The sequence below is a fragment of the Callospermophilus lateralis genome, chromosome 1, assembly GCF_048772815.1.
Source record: "Callospermophilus lateralis isolate mCalLat2 chromosome 1, mCalLat2.hap1, whole genome shotgun sequence".
NCBI classification, from domain to species: Eukaryota; Metazoa; Chordata; class Mammalia; order Rodentia; family Sciuridae; genus Callospermophilus; species Callospermophilus lateralis.
The window spans coordinates 176,435,122-176,455,550 of NC_135305.1; the positions used below are offsets into that span (position 1 = coordinate 176,435,122).

Here is a 20,429-nt window from a genome sequence, read left to right on the forward strand (position 1 = left end):
AACTTTTGGCCAAGGCCATGGGAACATCCATAAGTTAGCTGTCCTCTGCCCAAGTGCCCCTGTCTATTCCACTCAGCAGTGGGCCAAAGGGGAGAGTCATGGGGTCAGCTTCACTCACTGGTGGCCTTTGGAGGAATGACTCCCCAAGAGGCCAAGGGAAATCCAGTCTCTCTGGTTGAGCCCTGGGAGCGCCAAGTGGATCATGATGACATGGGTCCAGAGAGATTGTCAGACCTGAGCACATAAACCTCGCCATAATACAGGATGGGCCCTCAAGGAGCTTGGAGCTTGGGACATGGCTGTCCTGTAGCCCATTAGGAGAAGAGGGAGGAAGGTTCCTGAAGGAGAAGTCCTGAGGCTGGCAGGAAGATGAGAGATGCCATATGCAGCAAAAGAGGGGGCATTCCAGTGGAAGAAGAGTAAGTTGAGAAAAGCAAGTTAGAGACAAATCCCAGGGAGAACTGGGCCACAGGACTTGGGATTTGCTCTTTTCCTGGTGCCCTTGCCGCAAGAAAGCAGGGAGCTAAAACTCCAAACCTCAGTTCTGTGTTCCCACGAAAGAAAATCTAAAAGTCAGCCACCAAAATCCATGCAAGAGAACTTTATTACAGGTGAAAGTAAAAGCCAAGTGAGGCTCAAGCAGAGAGCACTCTCAAGAGAGAGGGTGGGCTGTCTCCAAGCACAGAATGACTAAGGAGACAATGCTGTCCCCAAATTTATTACTGTTTGATGTCTACCAGGAGAACATTGAGCACTTTTTGCCACCTTTTGCACTCTTTGCCAATCAGGTGTTCAACTCCTCCTTCACATTGGGTGGTAGAAGTTTTGACCTTAATTGGTCCTCTGTGGAACTGTCATGGTGGCCATCCTATTTAGGGGGGCTTCATCTACAAGTCAATCCCACATTAATGCAGGCACTGGGGTCAGTAGCTGGTCAGAAGTTACTTTAGTGTCCCTGTGCTACTAAAGGAATCTTCCTTCCCAGACAATTAGAGACACTTATAGCCATAATTCCTAACTTCACACCAACCTCAGGGGGCCCTGTCAAGAGTTAGTCCCATTCATCCTATTCTCTTGACGTGATTTTCAACTAGCTCCCTTGCTTCTGTTTATTTTCTCCAAATTAACTACCATCCTTTGCTTTCTCGTTTACTTTAGAAGTCATTTAAAGCAGATCCTAAGTCATTTAATGAACACGTGACCTTGCCTGCATTTCACTGCTCATTGCTAGCTACTACCTAACACCTTGAGAACCACAGTAGGATAATGAGCAAGGGGTTCAGACACGGAGGCCTGAGCTTAAAGGTGATGGTCTGGTTTTATGCCCCTGCTGCCTTGCGAAGGGCAGGGCTATGATCCAGGCATCAGACCAGAGTCCCTGCAAGTGGCGAGGACAAGGGGCCGCAATGCTGAGATAGATGCCTTTTGCTCTCAATGAAATTCCACACCCTGTCTCCCATCACCCACATGGCGAAAGCCCAAGGCCTGTTTGTCAACATGATTTCTGCTTTTCTGGGGGCTTCCATGTCCCTGACCTGTCAGGAGTGAAGTCCCAATACTGTCAATGCCCACGGGTCCCTCTTCATACGGACACATCCGCCCACACCATTTCCCAGAGGAGCTTCCGGCCTTCTCTGCTCCAGCCCCAAGCTGCGGGTCACTGACCCTGCTCGGAAAACACCAGACTGGCTGATATAAGGAGGGCGGGCCAGGCCTGCCTGCTCAGCAATGGCGTCTACCTGGTGGCCCTGCCTTGTCCTGGCTTTGCTCTTCAGCGAGGCAGCCTCTGGCTTCTCAAGAAGCCCCCTCCGGCTGCTGGGGGTGAGTCTGCCCTCTCTTTACCACCAGGATCTTGGGAATCAAATGGGTTGAAGGCCCCGCTCTGGGCATGTCTTCTGGGCATAATGAAAAGGGGGCAGAGGGCTGGTACTGAACTGCTGGAACAGTGCCGGACCTTGGGGAGACCAGGCTCCAGCCAGGGCTTATGCTAGCCTGCTGGCCAGTCCTGAGCAAGGTTCTTAAAACTTCCTGGGCCTTGGATTCCCCATGTGTCAAGTGGGTGATACACCATGAACTTCTTGCTCACTGAATGTCCACCTTAGAAAGGTGCAGAAATCTCTACAAAATGTTGAGCTGAGCCCTATGGGCTGTGGTGGATGTGGGATGTTCTAGAAAGAGACCTAAGAGTCCTGGAAGCCAGGGAAAACAGAATGAGAGGGAGGACAGGTTGGGATTTATGGGGCATGGGGAGAGTTCTGGGTCTCCTCTTTGATCTGCTCCTTGGGTGACCTAGAGAACTGTTCCTCTCAGTGTCCCCCGTTTATTCAGAGTCTGTCCTACTCTGACATGTGGCGTGGGAGGGTCCTGTGTCTGGAAGGATGTGTGTAGTGGACAGCGCTTATCTCTGCACCCAAGCCACAGTGGCCTTGCCCTTGGCTTGACTTGTTTGTCTTTGTCTTTTTTTTTTTTACAGAAACGGAGCCTCCCAGGAGGGGTGAGGACTTTCACCAGGGCAGGGGCCAGGTGGGGCAGGGCGGGCTGGATCTGGTTGCCCAACTGCTGAAGGTATACGTCATAGTAGCAAGTCCCACACAGCTAGCAAACAGCACATGGCCCCCTGCTCTGGCAGAGCCTGATGTGATGCAAGAGAAAGGGCACTCTGGGTGTGTGTCCTGGGTGGGGCACCCACAGAACCACAGCTCTCTAACCTTGCAGGAGGCAGCTCAAGAGAGTCCCATCTGTCATCCCTTCCTCCCACACATGCTTCGTGTGCTGGGCTGGGATCACACAATGCCCCTTCCCAAAGCATATTTATATTCTGTTTACCCCAGATATCTTTTTTGGCCTATCACCCCTGTTGGAAAGAGGGTGTCTGGGAACTCCACTTGGCATGGGAAGGAAGTACCAAAGAACACAGGATGTGAGCTGGGGGCTGGGGATGGTAGGAGGGAGAGTGAAGTGAGAAAGACATGTAGAAAGATCTAGAAGCTAGGACAGAGCCCTGGGTGGGAACAAGAACAGAGCCCTGGTGTGGCTGGGGCTCAGGATGAGCAGAGGAGGGGCAGCACCATGGTGGCCAGCTGAATGCAGGGACCAGGAACACTGCCCAGTCTTCCAATGTGAGTGACTGGGAAGATTGAGGGGCTGCTTACCAGGCAGGGGACTCAATCTGCAAAGGAGCATTTGGAAGGGAAGTAGCCAGGTTAAAGACCTGCTTCCCCAGAGCCACGGTCTGGCAGGTCACCACCCTCTGATCTCTGCCCACCTCTTCCACAGGCTGCAGATGGCATCGAGGTCTACAGCACCAAGATCAGCTGCAAGGTGACCTCCCGCTTTGCTCACAATGTCGTCACCACAAAAGCAGTTAACAACGCAGACAAGGCCAAGGAAGTTTCCTTTGATGTGGAGCTGCCCAAGACGGCCTTCATCACCAACTTCACCTTGTGGGTGCCACCATGGCTACTGGCTCTGAGCTCCACAGGGGGTTCTAGCCCAGAGTGACAGCTCCTCCCCCAAACTCTCTGTCTCTGCAGGACCATTGATGGTGTCACCTACCCTGGGAACGTCAAGGAGAAGGAAGTTGCTAAGAAACAGTATGAAAAGGCCGTGTCCCAGGGCAAGACAGCTGGCTTGGTCAAGTAAGTGTGGATGCCCAGGCTTTGGGGAGACCTCTAGACAGAAAAGACCTTCAGAAATACAGAAAGCACCTATTATTATTGTTATAGTAAAATGTGCTCATGTTGGGCACAGTGGCACACTCCTATCATCCCAGTGACTCAGGCTGAGGAAGGAGGATCACAGGTTCAAAGCCAGCCTCAGCAACTTAGCAAGACCCTAAGCAACTTAGCAAGACCCTGTCTCTAAATAAAAATATCAGAAAAAGGGCTGGGGTAAAAAACATTTTTTTTTTAAAGGCTGGGGATGTAGCTCAGTGGTTAAGTGCCCCTGGGTTCGATCCCTGGTGCTTAAAAAAAAAAAAAAAAAGTGCCCATAATGTTTCATTTTGAAGTTGAGACAATTGAGGCTCAGAGTGGTTAAGGGACTCCCTAACCAAAGGCTGAGACTTGAACCCAGAGCCAAGGAAGGATGGGCTCATGCAGTCTTTGAGGTAAGCATTGTCTCTCACCCCATCCAGGGCCTCCGGGAGGAAGTTGGAGAAATTCACAGTCTCAGTCAACGTGGCTGCAGGCAGCAATGTCATCTTTGAGCTGACCTACGAGGAGCTGCTGAAGAGGCACCAGGGCAAATACGAGATGTACCTTAAGGTCCAGCCCAAGCAACTGATCAAGCACTTTGAGGTAATCAACCGCTCCTGCAGCTCCTGATGGAACTTCAGGGGGAAACAGGGAAGGACCCATAGGGCAGAGCTCAGGGCCGGGTTAAGAAGGCAAAAGCTGGAACTGGAGACGCTCATGTTAAGTGAATAAGCCCATCCCCCAAAATCAAAGGACAAATCTTCTCTCTAATATGTGGATGATGACGCATAATAAGGGGGTGGGGAGAATAGAGGGTCATTGGATTAGACAAAGGGGAATGAAGGGAAGGGAGGGGCATGGGAATAGGAAAGACAGTGGAATGAATGGGACATGACTTTCCTATGTTCATCATATGTGAATAAAGGACCAGTGAAACTCCACATCCTGTATAACCACAAGAATGGGATCCTAATTAGAATAAGTTATACTCCATGTATGTAGAATATGTCAAAATACACTGTACTGTCATGTATATCTAAAAAGAATAAAGAGAGAAAAAGAAGAAAACAGCTCTGGCCCACCATTTGGCTATAGAGGATTAAAATGCCTCAACCACAGCATCTGGGCCACAGGGAAGAGGCTGAGCTGGACTCTCAGGGACAACACCACAGGGTGCCTCTGCAATGCTTGCAACTGGGGACAAGTGCATTTTACCTGCAGCAAATCTAAACGCCAAAGGAAATACATTAGTGGTGGAACTTGAGGACCCACATGACAGATGGAAGAAACATTCATGGGTCAGAGTTCCTGCCACAAACCCCTATGGTCACATTCCAGTGGGGGACACAAGGCTTGGCCCTCAGTACTGCCCTGGAGGGTCCCTGCACCATCATAGACCCGTCTCATTATCCTCACCTTTGCCCCATAGTCCAGCCTCTCTGCACTATCACTGAGTCTTTTTACTTTGGCCGTTTCAGATCGAGGCACACATCTTCGAGCCCCAGGGCATCAGCACACTGGATGCTGAGGCCTCATTCATCACCAATGACCTCCTGGGCAGCGCCCTGACCAAGTCCTTCTCAGGAAAAAAGGTGGTATAAATGCCTCTCAGACCTGGGAGACAGGGGACAGGAATGCTGGTCCCAGTAGGACAGGCCTGAAGCCCAAAGCTTGATTATGCTAGCGTGTGTTGGGGTTGGGAGCGGCCATCAAGCTTCCTCCTTGGCCATCTGGGTCAGGGGTGAGCCTGCTGGAGGTCAGAAACTGTTTGGAAATTACCTGCCAAAGGAATTGGAGTCTCAGCTACTCTGAGGACTAGCAGAGAGAGGAACCGTTTATAAAGTCCAGCCCTACTCTACCTTGGAAAGTTGTCAGGGAAGGCGTTACTGTCCCTGTTTTACAGATAAGGAGGCTGAAGCTAGATCTGCCGACTCCACATCAATGGGTGAAAGATTAATGAGAACCTCGTTCTTGGTCCCCAAGGTCCCCAGCTATTTCAGGGACATTATTGACAGTGGGAAGTGAATAAATAAATGTTTAGCTAGTTGCAGTGGCACATGCCTGTGATCTCAGCAACTCAGGAGTTTAAGGCCGGAAGATCATGAGTTCAAGGCCAGCCTCAGCAACTTAACAAGGCTCTAAGCAACTTAGTGAGACCCTGCTTAAAAAAAAAAAAAAAAAAGTAAAGGACTGGGGATGTGGCTTAGTGGTCAAGCATCCCTGGGTTCAATCCTCACTACTAAAGTGAATAAATAAATATTTATATAAGCAACCAACCTCAGTTATTTAGGACGGCCAGGGTTGAGTTGCAAGGAGCTCACACTCAGGCAGTTGCAAGCTTCCTCAAGGCAGTATTCCTGCCCTGGTGGTGGAAGGCCTCCACTCCCATTCTCCTCCCTTTTCTCTCCCCTTCCTCTTGCAACTTGCAAAACCACCCAATGTGAAGTTCCCCTACATAGTGCAAAACTCTCTTCCCTAAGTGGCTCTGTGTGCTGAGTTTCAAGGTAGGCTGAGCTTAGGGATATGGGGTGCCCATTCCAAAGTAATATTAAAAAGTCAAATGAGAAAGACAGGTGCCTTCCTAGGAGGCCCTGATCTCCCAGGAGGAGGGAGAAGTTCAGAGAGGCAGAGCATGGTGAGCAGCTGTATCCACTGGGACCTCAGGGCTCTTCCCTGTGACGGCTCTACCGGGCTATTTACCAGTGGGCAGCTCTGGCCAAGCTGAGCAAGCATGACTCTGGCTCCATCTCTGTCCCTCAGGGTCATGTGTCCTTCAAGCCCAGCTTAGACCAACAGCGCTCATGCCCAACCTGTTCGGATTCTCTCCTCAACGGGGACTTCACCATCACCTACGATGTGAACAGAGAGTCTCCAGCCAATGTGCAGGTATGTGCCGATGGCTCCCTTGGGTTGGCTGGCTCACCATGATGGCAGGGAGAGAGATGGCTGCATCTAGTGCCATCTCTCTCTCCATCTTCAGCCCCAGGCTGTTTCTCTACTTGACATGGGACAGCTGATGATCCGGGGACACATTCTCCCTGGGTGGCAAATATCTTCTCCCTGTAAGAGGAGCTGATGTGCTGTTACTAAGCCTCTGCCTCTCTCTCCCTTTTCCAGGTTGTCAATGGCTACTTCGTGCATTTCTTTGCACCTCAAGGTCTCCCAGTGGTGCCTAAGAATGTGGTCTTTGTGATTGACGTCAGCGGCTCCATGTCGGGTCGGAAAATACAACAGGTCTGCTCCGCAGCGCTAGGGGCAGAGTGTGGGGTGGGGGATTGTGGGGAGAGAGAGTTTATTTTTTTAAAGTGGAAAATGCTAGTATTTCTGGTGAAAGAGGAGGGAGTGGACAGGATATAAGAAAGTTCAAAGCCTCTGCCCACTTTTGGAGGGAGCCTCCGTCATTGCTCCCTGGTGAGGACAGCAGGGCTTTTGTTACCATTTGGGTGGGAAGAGACCTCACCCATTTCTTGTCTATTTGTCTCTCTCTTCCCCAGACAAGGGATGCCCTTCTCAAAATCTTGGATGATGTAAAGGAGACTGACTACCTGAATTTCATCCTGTTCAGTGGAGGTGTGACCACGTGGAAAGACCAATTAGTCCAAGCCACTCCAGAGAACCTCCAAGAGGCCAGGACCTTCGTAAAAAACATTAGAGATGATGGAAGTAAGAGCAGAGGGGAGAATAAACTTACTCCTCTCTTTGCTGAGTAGCATTTCCTTCCTGCCTTGGGGCAGAGTGTCTGCAGCTTTGTATGGGGCAGAGGTGGGATAGATGGTCCGTGTGCATGGTCAAGGGAAAATCATTTTTTTCTGTCTCAAAACCCATGATCCTGTTGTCCTACAAGTCCCAGCAAGAGGAGGTCACAAAGCACCCTTTTTCTTGGTCCTGTTGCCTGTGGAAAATCATAAATGATATCTACACTGCTCCCCTCTCTTCCTGGTGAGAGGGGCAAGGAGTTCATTTGATTGTTTTGCAGACTGACGTTGCAATCACCATATGCTCTGTCCTTCTGTCATCCCTTTTATTCCCGTGTGAAAGCATAAGTTTTTGCCAGGCGTGATGGAGCACACCTGTAATCCCAGTGCCCAGTGGCTAGGGAGGCTGAGGCAGGAGGATCACAAGTTTAAAACCAGCTTCAGTGATTTAGTGAGGCCTTAAGCAACTCAGTGAGACCTTGTCTCTAAGTAAAATACAAAAAAAAAAAAAAAAAGGGCTGGGGATGTGGCTCAGTGGTTAAGTGCCCCTGGGTCCAATCCCCAGTACCAAACAAATAAAAAAAACCTAAGCCATTTGTTCATTCACACACTGATTGATTCAGAAAGTGTTATTGAGTACCTCCATGTATGGGCAGGTGGGATTCTTGACACTTGAGCAGGGCCTTCTGTCCTGGCATCCTCTCACCCTGGCATCCTGAGAACACTCTCCCACGGTGCTCTCTGTCTGTGTCACAGTGACCAACCTCAACGATGGGCTGCTGAGAGGCATCCATATGCTGAACAAGGCCCGGGAGGAAAACCTGGTCCCTGAGAGGAGCACCTCCATCGTCATCATGTTGACAGACGGGGATGCCAATGCTGGTGAGGGGCTCGGGTGGCTCTGAGCCAGGGGGAGTGCCTGGTTACCCTCCTGGCTCTGAAGCTGGCTCAGTGTATGACCTCTGTCAGCTCTTCTCAGGGAGAAGAGGGAGGCCCTTCATGAGCAGGACCCTGCCTCCCTCTACCAGGGTTTCCCAGCACATGTCCTGGCCACAGTTCATGGCCGTGACTCCACCAGCTCTGCAAGTGTGGGTATCAGACCTCTCCAGACAGAGCTGGTGCAGAAGGTTCCCCCAGGGTGCTGGCTGGAATGTGAACACCCCTCTTTGCAGGTGAGAGCAGACCTGAAAGGATCCAGGAGAACGTGCGCAATGCCATCAAGGGCAAGTTCCCCCTGTATAACCTGGGCTTTGGCAACAATCTGAATTTTAATTTCCTGGAGACCATGGGCCTGGAGAACCATGGGTTTGCCCGACGCATTTATGAAGACTCGGATGCTGACCTGCAGTTGCAGGTACGTCTTGTCTCTCACACCTCCAGGAATGAGGGCTCATTACTTCCTTAGCTACTCCTCTGGGGGCCAATTTCAGGTATCAGAAAGAACTTCCTGGGGCTGGGGTTGTGGCTCAAGGGGGTGGAGCGCTTGTCTTGCACATGTGAGGCACTGGGTTTGATCCTCAGCACCACACAAAAACAAACAAATAAATAAGTAAATAAACAAACAAATAAATAAATAAAAATAAAGGCATTGTGTCCATCTACAACTAATATATATATATAATATATACATAATATATATATTATGTATATATTATATATATATATAAAGAGCTTCCTCTTGGCTTGAAATACCTCTAGTTGCCTCTTACCCATCAATAATCATTCTGCTTTTATCTTCATGATACACGAAACAGACCTCCTTCTACAGGATGACAGATCAAATACAGGATCAATATAAACTTCTGATATGTAATGGAGAGTTTTGATACATATATATGCCCCAATATTGCATAGGACATGATGTTAGTTTATTGGGGCAGCCCTACAAAGTACGTGGCCACAGATGAGGAAGCTCAACAAACAGAAACTCCTCATCTCACAGCTCTGGAGGCTGCGAGTCCAAGATCAAGGTGGTGGTGGTGGGCTGGTTCCCCTCCCAGGGCTGGGCGGGAGGGATCTGCTCTAGGCCACCCTTCCTGGCTTGTCAGTGGCCATCTTCTCCCTGGGCCCTCGTGTGGATCTGTATTCCATTTCCCCTTTTTATAAAGACACGAGTCATATTGGATTAGAGCCCACTCAGATGACATCACTGGATTATGGGTATAAAGAGTCTACCTCCAAATATGGTCACGTTCTGAGGAACTCAGGGTTGTGAATTTGGGGAATGCAGTACCCAATTCAACCCCTAAAAGGCATACTTATTTAAATTTTTTTTTTTTAATTTGACTTCCAAATTTCACTGTGAGTTGGATGCTGTATTTCTTTCTCTTTATTTGCTGAACCTGGTCATCTCTGCTGGCATCTCTAGCTCTGCATGTGCACCCGGTGCCTCCCTTCCATCTGTCAGGCTCATATCGCCTCTCCTAGCTAGGCAGCCTTTCTACCTTTCTACCCTTACTTTATTCCTGGCTTTCATCCCAACAAACGTTTCTTGAATACTTTCTTTTTTTTTTTTTTTTTTGGTACTGGGGTACTGGGGATTGAACCCAGGGGCATTTAATCACTGAGCTACATCCCAGCCCTTTTTTATATTTTATTTAGAGACAGGTTCTCACTAAGTTAGTTGCTTAAGGCCTCACCCAATTGCGGAGGCTGGCTTTGAATTCACAATCCTTTTGCCTCAGCTGCTAGGATTACAGGCGTGTGACACCATGCCCAGCTCATTTCTTGAATACTTTCCATATGCCAAGAACTCTGTCCCTTCCTTCTATTTTTCTAATCTCCATGGGGGAGTGGAGGGAGGGTTCCCATACACTGAAGGGCCCAACCAAGGCCACACAGAAATGAAAAACGAGGAGGCAGGACTGATTCAGCCCCAGGGGGCTAGATGCCGTGTCACGGCATGGGTGAGAAACAGCCCCTGGGGGCCTGAGATGACCAGCTCTCTGATCTGGACTCCAGGGCTTCTACGATGAGGTGGCTAACCCGCTGTTGACAGACGTAGAGATGGAGTACCCCCAGAATGCAATCCTGGACCTCACCCGGAACAGTTATCAGCACTTCTATGATGGCTCTGAGATAGTGGTGGCTGGGCGCTTGGCGGACGAGAACATAAACAGCTTCAAGGCAGATGTGAAGGGTCAAGGGGTGAGTGGGGACCCGGGGCCAAGAAGTGCTATCATTGATGGACCCCAGACCTCAAAACCCTCACCTCCTCTCACCCCAACCCAGGCCTTCAACGACCTGACCTTCACAGAGGAGGTGGATGTGAAGGAGATGGAGGAGGCCCTGAAGGAACAAGACTATATTTTTGGGAACTACCTTGAGCGGCTCTGGGCCTACCTCACCATTGAGCAGCTACTGGAGAAAAGGTGACCTTGGCCCACCCTTCACATAACCAGGCCTCACCTTGGGTACCTGGCACTCCTCAGTACCTACCTGGGTCTGCTCCTGGGCCTCGCACTGAGGAAGCAAACCTGTCCCTGCTATTTTGCCCTCTTCTTGGCACAGTCAAGGAAATATTCACCTTTCATGCTGAGGTTCAAGCAGGCAAGCTCTGCTGGGGCCAGCAACCTGGCAGGGCCTAGAGGGTGGGAAGGGCCTTTGTACCTGGCTCCCTGCTTCCAGCATGACCCAGTGACAATGAACAAAACTGAAGGCCGAGCCAGGGGCGGTGGTGCAGCCTGTAATCACAGGAGCTTGGGAGGCTGAGGCAGGAGGATTGCAAATTAAAAGCCAGCCTCAGCAACTCAGCAAGGCCCTAAGCAACTCAGCAAGACCCTGTCTCTAAATAAAATATAAAAAAGGGCTGTGGGGATGTGGCTCAGAGGTTAAGTGCCCCTGGGTTCAATCCCTGGTATAAACAAAAACAAAACAAAACAAAATTGAACAAGCCTAGGTTCCAGGCTCTAGTGCCCAGAGGGCAGAGCCTGGCCTACTCAAGAGGGCAGTATCAACATCCATTCAGATTGGGTCTGGCCCATTCTAAGTGCTTGGCACATGGACACTGTCATGTGGGATTGTCATAGCTCTTTATATTTTATAAGTGGGGAAACTGAGGCCCAGAGAGAACAGCATTTGTCCACACGCTCCAGGTGGCTAGTGAATTGGTCTCTTCTGAGCCCCAGTGGGCTCCTCTCTGGGCACCAATTGTGGGGTGAGTATCCAATCCTGGTCTGGTTATGGGAGTTGGTGCAGGGGAAGGCAGGCAAGGGCTGTTCTCTGGCTGAACTGTGTGGCCCCCACTTCACAGAAAGAACGCCCAAGGGGAGGAGAAGGAGAACCTCACAGCCCAGGCCCTGGACCTATCCCTCAAGTACCACTTTGTGACGCCGCTGACCTCCATGGTGGTGACCAAGCCTGAGGACAATGAGGACCAGACAGCCATCGCCGATAAGCCCGGGGAAGGTGGGTACAGAGAGAAGAGGCCAAAACCCAGAGGCTGCCCTCTAGGACCCTGAGCCCTAGGAACTCAGCGGAGGAGTTGGCCGGTCAAGGGAGAGGGGCAGGTCTGGGGGCACCAGAAGAGAAACTGGTCAAGGGGTCAGAAAGGTGGTGTGGCAAGAGTGAAGCAATCAGCCAGGCATGGTGGTGTATACTGCTAATCCTAGCCACGTGGGAGGCTGAGGCAAGAGGATCACAAGTTCAAGGCCAGCCTTGGCAACCTGGTGAGGCCATGTCTCAAAACAAAAATATGAATATGTACGTATACACACACACACACACACACACGAGAGAGAGAGAGAGAGAGAGAGAGAGAGAGAGAGAGAGAGAGAAGCAGTTAAAGCAGGCAGCAGGGACAATGGAGTGTGGGGTAAGTAGGAACCTCTAAGTCTCTCAAGGGATGTGAGTCAAGAAGATACATGGTCTATGCGTTATTTCAAAGAAGGGACTTAGGGCTCAGTTAGACAAGAAGAAGCACTGCAGTCTGAGAGTTGGCCTGGAGCAGGCTACTATGCATCTGGGGATTGTGAGGAAAAAGAGACCTTGAGAACTAGAGTCTAGGACCAAGCCTCCTCAACCAGACCCCAGACTATACTCAACAGGGGTCCCAAATGCCCATTGCAGCTGGCTGCAGGGCAGGGGGCTTGGCATTGAGAGACAAAGTTGGCAAATATTTGGGCCAGGTCAGGCCAAGCCCCTGTCTTCCAGGAGGTCTTGGTTCTAGGGGACACCCTGGGAACAAAGCTTGCTGTCGGCCCGATGGCAAGCTCGGTTCCTGCTCAGGCCACTCTCATTGGTGGCTGGACCTGATCAGTAATCTATGGCTTCTAACATGTTTTTCCTCTTCCTTCCTGGCTGAACCTGGTGATGCAGAAGGTAAGCTTCCTCCAGCAACGGGGTGGGCATTGTGAGTGGGGGAGGAGGCAGAGCCCAAGATGTCATTCCAAGCCAGTGGGGACATCCAGCCCGGAGTCTGGGGAGGCTCAGCACATCTGGGCTCAGGTCCAGCTCATTACTGCCAACTCAAGAGTGATCATGGACCAAGCTCTGTTCCCCTCTGAGCCTTGGGCTTCCCATGAGTGGCTTAGGGTGGCTTTCCCTGCCCAAGAAGAGATAATCAGCATGAGAGTATTCTGTGATCTGCAAAAATTAGCAATGTAGCACATCAGGCACTCCTACTCTATCTCACACAGCCCTCCAAGGGAATCATAATGTCACATTTCATAGTGAGGAAAGAGGCACCAAGAGGTTACGTCTATTTGCTCAAGGATTCAGTAGGTAGCTGATCTAGGACTTTGGCCTGGGCAGCTTGGGCCCACTACCCATGCTGGAAATTGCTAGAAATAACTCTGCACCTGTCTCACCATAAAAATGGAAACTTACCCCACACCAGCCCATCACCTCCAGGAAGGACATCTTCCACATCTGCCAGCCTGTCCCCCTGTATCGATAAGGATCATGTTAGGACGGGCCACCACTTTTCCTTGAGAGCAGCCCTGTCATACATAGTCACTGGGATAAAATGTTCATGTGTGCATTTGTGTGTATATGCATGCATGTGTGTGTCTGAGAGAGGCAGGTGTTTTACTACCAAGGAGCAACAGACAACTGTCTGTGGGCTTCAACGTGCTCCAACTAAGGCCTGGAAAGTCCAAGGCTGGGGACAGATGTCTGCTCTGAGTATTACTCAGGAGAGAAAAGCTGGTGACTTGATGGTTTGCATTTTAGTCACATAAAAATGTGATGCTCCTAGCATTCAAATGACATCTCTGTCACCTCCAACCCTGTAAAGGAGTTCCCTGGACGTGTGCCCACTTATAAAGCCTCAATTTTAGGGTCACATGCCTATTTTTCTACATGCCTATATCAGGACCCCACTAGGGACCAGTAACCCCAAGACAGACATCAGGCACATGGCTGAGCAGAAGTGAACCCCTAGACTCTGCTCATGACTGCCTTTTGTCTTCTTTTTAGCCATATCCGCGACCCCCTCCAGGGCCTACTTGGGTGAGTATTTGCTGCCTGCTGTAGCCATCTCTGCTGCCCCATTCCTGTTTGTGATCTTTCCTGAGTCAGTTAAGACAGGCAGATGGACCAGGCGTCTTGCAGGGATTGGAGGGTGGCAGGGTAGGGGAAAGAATGAGAGTATTCCTGGCCCTCCCCAGGACTGCTCACTTACTCTGTCCTGCCTGTGCTCCACAGTTGGCTACCAGCCTCCTCAAAACCCCTACTACTACGGTGAGTTCCCTGGGTCCTCCTGGGACAATGCTCGGGGTCTTGGGTACAGCATACCTGCCTACCTGGAAGTCCAGCCTACTGGGGCCAGGAGGCCACGGGAGGCCCCTGGTACAGTGAGAGGCCTTGGGAGCCAGACCCTTCTCTAATGTGCCCTCAGTCGATGGAGACCCTCACTTCATCATCCAAGTCCCAGAAAAGAATGATGCCCTCTGCTTCAACATTGATGAAGACCCAGGGACGGTGCTGCGCCTCATCCAGGACCCAGTCACAGGTGGGGACTGAAGGCCAGGGTGCTTCCTGGGAGGGTCTGGAGCCATCAGGATGATGGAGGGCAGATGAGGCTGGACACTCGAGGAATTTTCAGGAAGCAGGTTTATTTTATGCTACAGCTGTCCAGAGGGGGCTCGTGCTCAAAAATCTCTGGACCCTAAATCTGGAATTTTTTTTAGGTTTATACTCAGGGGTCATACTCATTGTCTCATATTCTTAGGCTAGACACTAGACAGAGATTTTATAATTTTTTTTTCCCTGCAAAACTGGCATTTACAAAAAGGAGAAAGCTACAAATCACATGCCCTCTGCAGAAGTTTTTGCTGATATCCTGTTGACACCTTTTGTAAAAATCTTTCTGACAAGAAGAGAAACTTAATTATGGCAAAGATCTTTTTGGTGGTCTGCTTCAAGGAGGACTCAGGAACCAGGTCTCTTTCCTCTGCCCCAGTAGCATATCCATCTTCATATGCTGAGAACTCTGGGAGTGGAGGTGGGGGAGGGAGGACTGAGAGCCAGACTCAGTCCCTGGCGCTAGGAGACAGAGGGCTAGAGGTAACCAGTAGCCTGGTGCTGGGGGAGGACCCTGCCTGACTCTGGAGAAAACTTTTTTTTTTTTTCTCTAAAGAACATTCCCAGGCCCAGGCAAGAGGCATATCCCCAGTGTCCCAGCACAACCTAGATCTGAAGTGTCCAGGAGCAGACAGGGCTGGGCTCTGATGTCCTGGTTTTTCCTTGGGGCTCTGCCCTGCATCCTTCAGCAGGTCTCGTTGAAGGGGAAGGCACATCCCTAAAGGCCAGTCTGGACTCAGAGGGCCTCGCTGGTCTCTCTCCCTTCCCTATCCCTCTCCCTCTGGCAGGTCTCATTGTTAATGGGCAGATCATTGGCGACAAGAGAGACAGCACTGCCGCCAACAACAGAAAGACTTTCTTTGGGAAACTGGGCATTACCAACACTCAGATGGACTTCCGGATGGAGGTGACGACAGAGAAGATCACTCTGTGGAATGGGGATGAGCCAAGCACTTTCAGCTGGCTAGACACAGTCACGGTCACACAGGATGGGTAAGGTCCTCCAGCTAGGACTCTAAGGGTCAAATATCCAGAGGTCTTCAGAGAGACTGGTGGCCTTGGAGTTCAGTCCCTAGGGGAAGGTGATCACAGTGCCCCCCAACCAACTCCTGGGGCCCATATCAGAGGCAGAATTAGCAGCTGGACAGTTTGTAGAACTGTGTGAGGGACAGGCTGGTTGGATGAAATGATTAGATGAAAACTGAGCTGGTGGTACACATCGATATTCCCAGCTACTTCGGAGGCTGAGGGAAGAGGACCCTTGGAGCCCAGGAGTTCAAGACCAGCCTTAGTACCATAGTGAGACTGTCTCAAAAAAATAAAAATAAGCCGGGCACAGTGGCACATGCCTGTAATCCCGGCTGCTTGGGAGGCTGAGGTATGAGGATCATGAGTTCAAAGCCAGACTCAGACAAATTAGCAAGGCCCTAAGCAACTTAGCAAGGCCCTGTATCTAAATAAAATATATATATATTTTAAAAAAGGCTGAGGATGTGGCTCGGTGGTTAGGTGTCCTTGAGTTCAATCTCTAGTATCAAATAAATTAATTAATTCAATTTATTTAATTTGATAAATAAAAATAAAGCAATAGTATCTACCGCCACTTGCATCTTCTCTGGCTGAAGCTGTTAATTTTCAAGTCCCTTAGACTTTTCTATGTCTTTAGATCCCTCAGAGCCTGGTGGGCAGGGCAGGAACACTACTCCCACTGAGACTCAGAGATGGGGTGCAACCTACCCAAAGTCACACAGGAAGTCTGTGGCTGAGCTGAGCCCCAGGCCTCTGGATCCCAGGGTGGCCCTCTCTCCTGCTTAAGGAGGAGCGAGCCACACTGCACTCTGTGGAGGGTGTAGAGGGCAGGCACGAGGCACCCTCTTTCCAGTACTCTTGAAGCAGTGCCTGGAGTCTGTGCTTTCAGTTGCCATGTGCTCTGAAGTCCTTGCTGAGATGTCCTTGATTCAGATGACCTGTGTTATGGTCAAGGTCCCCACAGCCACCTCTTCTTCTCTCTAGGCTATCAGTGACAATCAACAGGAAGAAGAACATGGTGATCTCCTTTGGTGACGGGGTCACATTTGTGGTTGTCCTGCACAAGGTGTGGAAGAAACTTCCAGGTCACTATGACTTTCTAGGCTTCTACGTGGTAGACAGTCACCGGATGTCAGCACAGACTCATGGGCTGCTAGGTATGGAGTGTTCAGATGGCAGGCTGCTCAAGCCAACGTGGCAGCATGGGAAATGCATGCACAAGGCCGTCCTGGTCATGCTGGACCCAGCTCACGATCCCCCAGTTAAGCTCTTCAGCTTCTGCATCAACCCTGAAAGGCCAGAGGCCACATTACCCATGGTCATGGCCAGGGACTGACAGGGTGAATGTTTTCATTTCCAGGACAATTCTTCCACCCCTTTGACTTTAAAGTGTCTGACATCCACCCAAGCGCCGATCCCACAAAGCCAGATGCCACAATGGTGGTGAAGAACCATCGGTTGACGGTCACAAGGTAAGGAGATACCTTGGGCCCCCTCATCCTGCCCAGCAACAAGACAGGAAGAAAGAGTGCTCTCTGTCCAGGTGTATTTACTTGGTGGGCTCTTGTTCTCTATATGGGACCCTTGTTTCTCTTGGAGGTCTTGACTCCCTTCAGGCCCCTCCCAATCAAGGAAAAGCCCAATCTCTGCTCTCTAGAAAGAATAATCATGTGACCTCATTCTTGACCAAAGAATTAAAGACTCTTAGAATTCCCAAATTCTTGACTCAGTGGTAGAGCACTTGCCTGGCATGTGTAAGATCCTCGGTTCAATCCCTCACCCCACCTACACATACCTACACGCACCCACATACCTACAATTAATTTCTAAATTCACACCTTTTTCCAATCTTAGGCCCATGCCGCTGCCATCTTGCCTACCTATGCACCTCTCTCTTTTCTCCCAGGGGCTCCCAGAAAGACTACAGAAAGGACTCCAGTGTTGGCATGAAGGTCGCATGCTGGTTTGTCCACAACAATGGGGAAGGGCTGATTGATGGCGTCCACACTGACTATATCGTCCCCAACCTGTTCTGAGGAAATATGGCAATGCTTATTGAGATTGTTCATTGGAACAGGGGTGTAAGATGAGTCCTGTAGAAGGGCCTGGAACAATAAAGCCCAACATGGAAATCAGACAGCTGCCTCTGCGTGCCTTCATGAGCCCCTGCTCCAAGGAACCCAAAGTAGTCCAAAGGAGGGGATGGATGCTAGGCAGGGAACTGATACAGCTGAGAAACCGTGTCTGGGGAATGAAATATATGATTTGGGAAGGAAAAAAATAAATAATTGACTCTTGGAGCCAAGGGTTTCAGGAAGGGTGGAGTGCATTTCAGAATCTAGCGACACCAAAAGAAAGGTTAGGGGTCACTGCTCAGGAGCTCCTATCAGAACCTTCAGAGGTAGAAAGTGCTACAGGGCAGACATAGCTCACATCTAAGTGGTGCTGTCACCCACCCCTCAATTTATCCACCTGTGTTAGTCAGCTTTCTGTTGCTGTGACAGACATCTGAGGTAATCAACCTAAGGAAACAAAGATTTATTTTAGTTCATGGTTTCAGAGCCTTCAGACCATGAACACTTGGCCCCATCACTTTGGGCTTGTGGTAACATAGTACATCATGATGGGAGTGCATGGCACTCTGGTCACCTTATGGAGTCCAGGAAGCAGAGAGAGAAGGAGAAGGAGAAGGAGAAGAAGGAGCCAGCATCTCCATATCCCCTTCAAGGGCATGCCTTCCAGAAATCCAGCCTCCTCCTAGATGTTAGAATCACCTCCTGAACATTCCACTACCTCTCAAGAGTGCCACTGACTGGCAAATAAGCCTTTAACATATGGGCCTTGGCGGGGACACATCAGGTCCAAACTATCGTACCACCCCTCTACCCACCATCCATCCATCTATTCACTCACTCATTCATTCTACCATCCTTCCATCCCTATGACCATCTTTTCATCCATCCATCCATCCACTCACAACCCATTGGTCCTGCCATCTATCCATCCCTTTAACCATCTATCCATCCATGTATCCATTGACCCATCCATTGATTCAGCAGATACAATACCCTGGGCTGGGATCTGCTCAAGTTTGCCTTCATCTGGGTCCAGACTTTCTAGGATCCTACAGTCAGCTCATGTGACCCCTTTCTCTCCATCCCAATCAGTCTGGGGTGGGGTGAGAGATCTGCAGTCTGAACAACTGCTCTTCCTGGGCCTCCATCACTGCCTCCCAGAGAGAGTTTTTTTTTTTTTTTTTTTTTTTTTTTGCAGAGAAGAATTGATCATTTCTCCCTGCCTAAATCCCACAGATGACACCTCCCCTCCAATGCTCTTGGGACAAAAGTCCTTCCTCTGGCCTCTCTAGCTTCCCCTTACATACCAAGTACTTCCCCGCACTTTCTGGATTCCAGATATACAGTCTCCTTCAAATTATGCAAAGGTGACCTGGCCTGCCCCAAATCCTTTGCCTGTATAGTTTTCTCTGCCTGGGGTCTAAGGGCGTGCTGGGCAGAGGGGACCCTGGTGAAGGAAGCAGTGAGTGATTTGATAGGTGGCAGAGCAGGGGACACAATAAGGCTGGAGGAGGTTGGACTCAAACTGGGGAAAGCCCTGAATGTCGGTGGGGGATGGCATGTGGCTATGGTCATAGGAGTTGTCCTACCTCCCACTTCAGGGAACCCACAGCTGCTCCTCACTCCTCAAGCCAGAAGCAATGTTATTTAGAGATCATACTGCTCCAGGACTGTGGAGAGGGGACTAGAAGGAAGGAAAGGCGACTCCCAGATGGCTGTGGGACTCTACTGGCAGTCTGATGGCTCATGAGATACAGCCACCAAACTGAAAGCCCAGGGTGAATGTGGCAGAGGTCTAGGCTGGACCAGCTGAAAGGTCCAAACCTGTGTGAAGGGACCCTCTGGAGTGTGCAGGCCCTGCTATCCCACTCCATCCTGAATGGGTTAAGGAGCCACATGCTGAGCCTGTATCATGAGGTCAGTTTTCACATCCATGATGGGGAGGAAGATCCTGCTGGATGCAGGGTGGGGAAAGATATCCTCACATCATTTCTGGTCCTTCTGAGGCACCATCTCTACCCTGCTCGTCCAGGTAGCAACCAAGGCACAATGCTGGGAGATGGGCAAGGGGAGGGGCCAGCCCAGACCCCACCCCTCTCCAAACACTGGGGCAGGGGATGCTCGCAGGCAAAATACAGGCAGACATCCTCTCTCCTTGTTCTGCTGGACCCTGCTTCCAGCCCGGCCTTCAGGACCAAGGCCATGCTCCGTGGTGAGGCATATGCAGGCTGAGCAGGTCCGGCCCTCTCTTCACGGCTGCTTTTCCTCCCCCTTCCCTGAACTCAGTGCACAGGGCTCTGGCTTTGGGCCTAGGAACATGCCGGTGTCCCTGCCCTCCTGTCTCCCACTGGGCTAACTACTTTTTATCCTTCAAATTTCAACCCAACACCTCCACCTCCAGGAAGGCTTCCCTGACATCCCCAGGCTGGCCGAGATGTCTCCCCTTAGGCTCCTGAAGCACTTGATCATGTGCTGGGTGACGGCTGTCACAAAGGGCACTGTGTCTGTCATTATGCCCAATGTATCCACGGGACCAGCCCAGGGCCTGGTCCAAGTAGGTGTTGGAGAGAAGCTTGTGAATGAAAGGGAGGATATAGACCTGTTTTCAACTGCACATGGGATACCCACCCTGCAGGTGCTGGCAGGGCCAGAAAGTCAACCGGGGTAGTCTGGGTCTGCTATTGCTCAGCCCGGGCAGTTGGGCCATGGGTCAGTATCCCATGAGCTTGAGTTGGGCAGTCCTTTCATCCCTGTATGTCCCTTGCTAGCCCCACAAGCTGCTCTCTCATCTTGCCGACTTCTGACCTGAGCCCCTCCAAGAGACCCCCCACCTTCCCTGGGAGTGGGGGCAGAAGTGCAAGGAAGAATGTTGGTGTGGGGCAAACCTGCTGCCGAAGATCCTTCCCACTGGC

General features: G+C 50.6%; 1 protein-coding gene across 1 annotated transcript; it reads left to right on the top strand.

The window, feature by feature from the left end:
• Positions 1 to 1,728: 1,728 nt before the first annotated feature.
• Itih3 (inter-alpha-trypsin inhibitor heavy chain 3) lies at positions 1,729 to 17,577 on the top strand. Its single transcript, XM_076868132.1, has 22 exons — positions 1,729 to 1,821; positions 2,474 to 2,494; positions 3,277 to 3,443; positions 3,534 to 3,638; positions 4,136 to 4,298; positions 5,174 to 5,287; positions 6,456 to 6,581; positions 6,813 to 6,929; positions 7,190 to 7,358; positions 8,147 to 8,272; positions 8,563 to 8,744; positions 10,352 to 10,537; positions 10,622 to 10,761; positions 11,643 to 11,797; positions 12,707 to 12,709; positions 13,808 to 13,840; positions 14,036 to 14,071; positions 14,229 to 14,342; positions 15,202 to 15,406; positions 16,427 to 16,599; positions 16,803 to 16,914; positions 17,349 to 17,577. Exons 1-22 carry the CDS (start codon positions 1,729 to 1,731, stop codon positions 17,476 to 17,478), a joined length of 2,670 nt encoding a protein of 889 aa, XP_076724247.1. The 3' UTR covers positions 17,479 to 17,577.
• The last annotated feature ends 2,852 nt before the right edge of the window (positions 17,578 to 20,429 follow it).

Coding starts and splice junctions, on each gene's coding strand:
- Itih3 (XM_076868132.1), top strand. CDS start 1,729: ATGGCGTCTACCTGGTGGCCCTGCCTTGTCCTGGCTTTGCTCTTCAGC. Junction 6,582..6,812: donor AGTCTCCAGCCAATGTGCAG/GTATGTGCCGAT, acceptor TCCCTTTTCCAG/GTTGTCAATGGCTACTTCGT. Junction 16,915..17,348: donor CATCGGTTGACGGTCACAAG/GTAAGGAGATAC, acceptor CTTTTCTCCCAG/GGGCTCCCAGAAAGACTACA.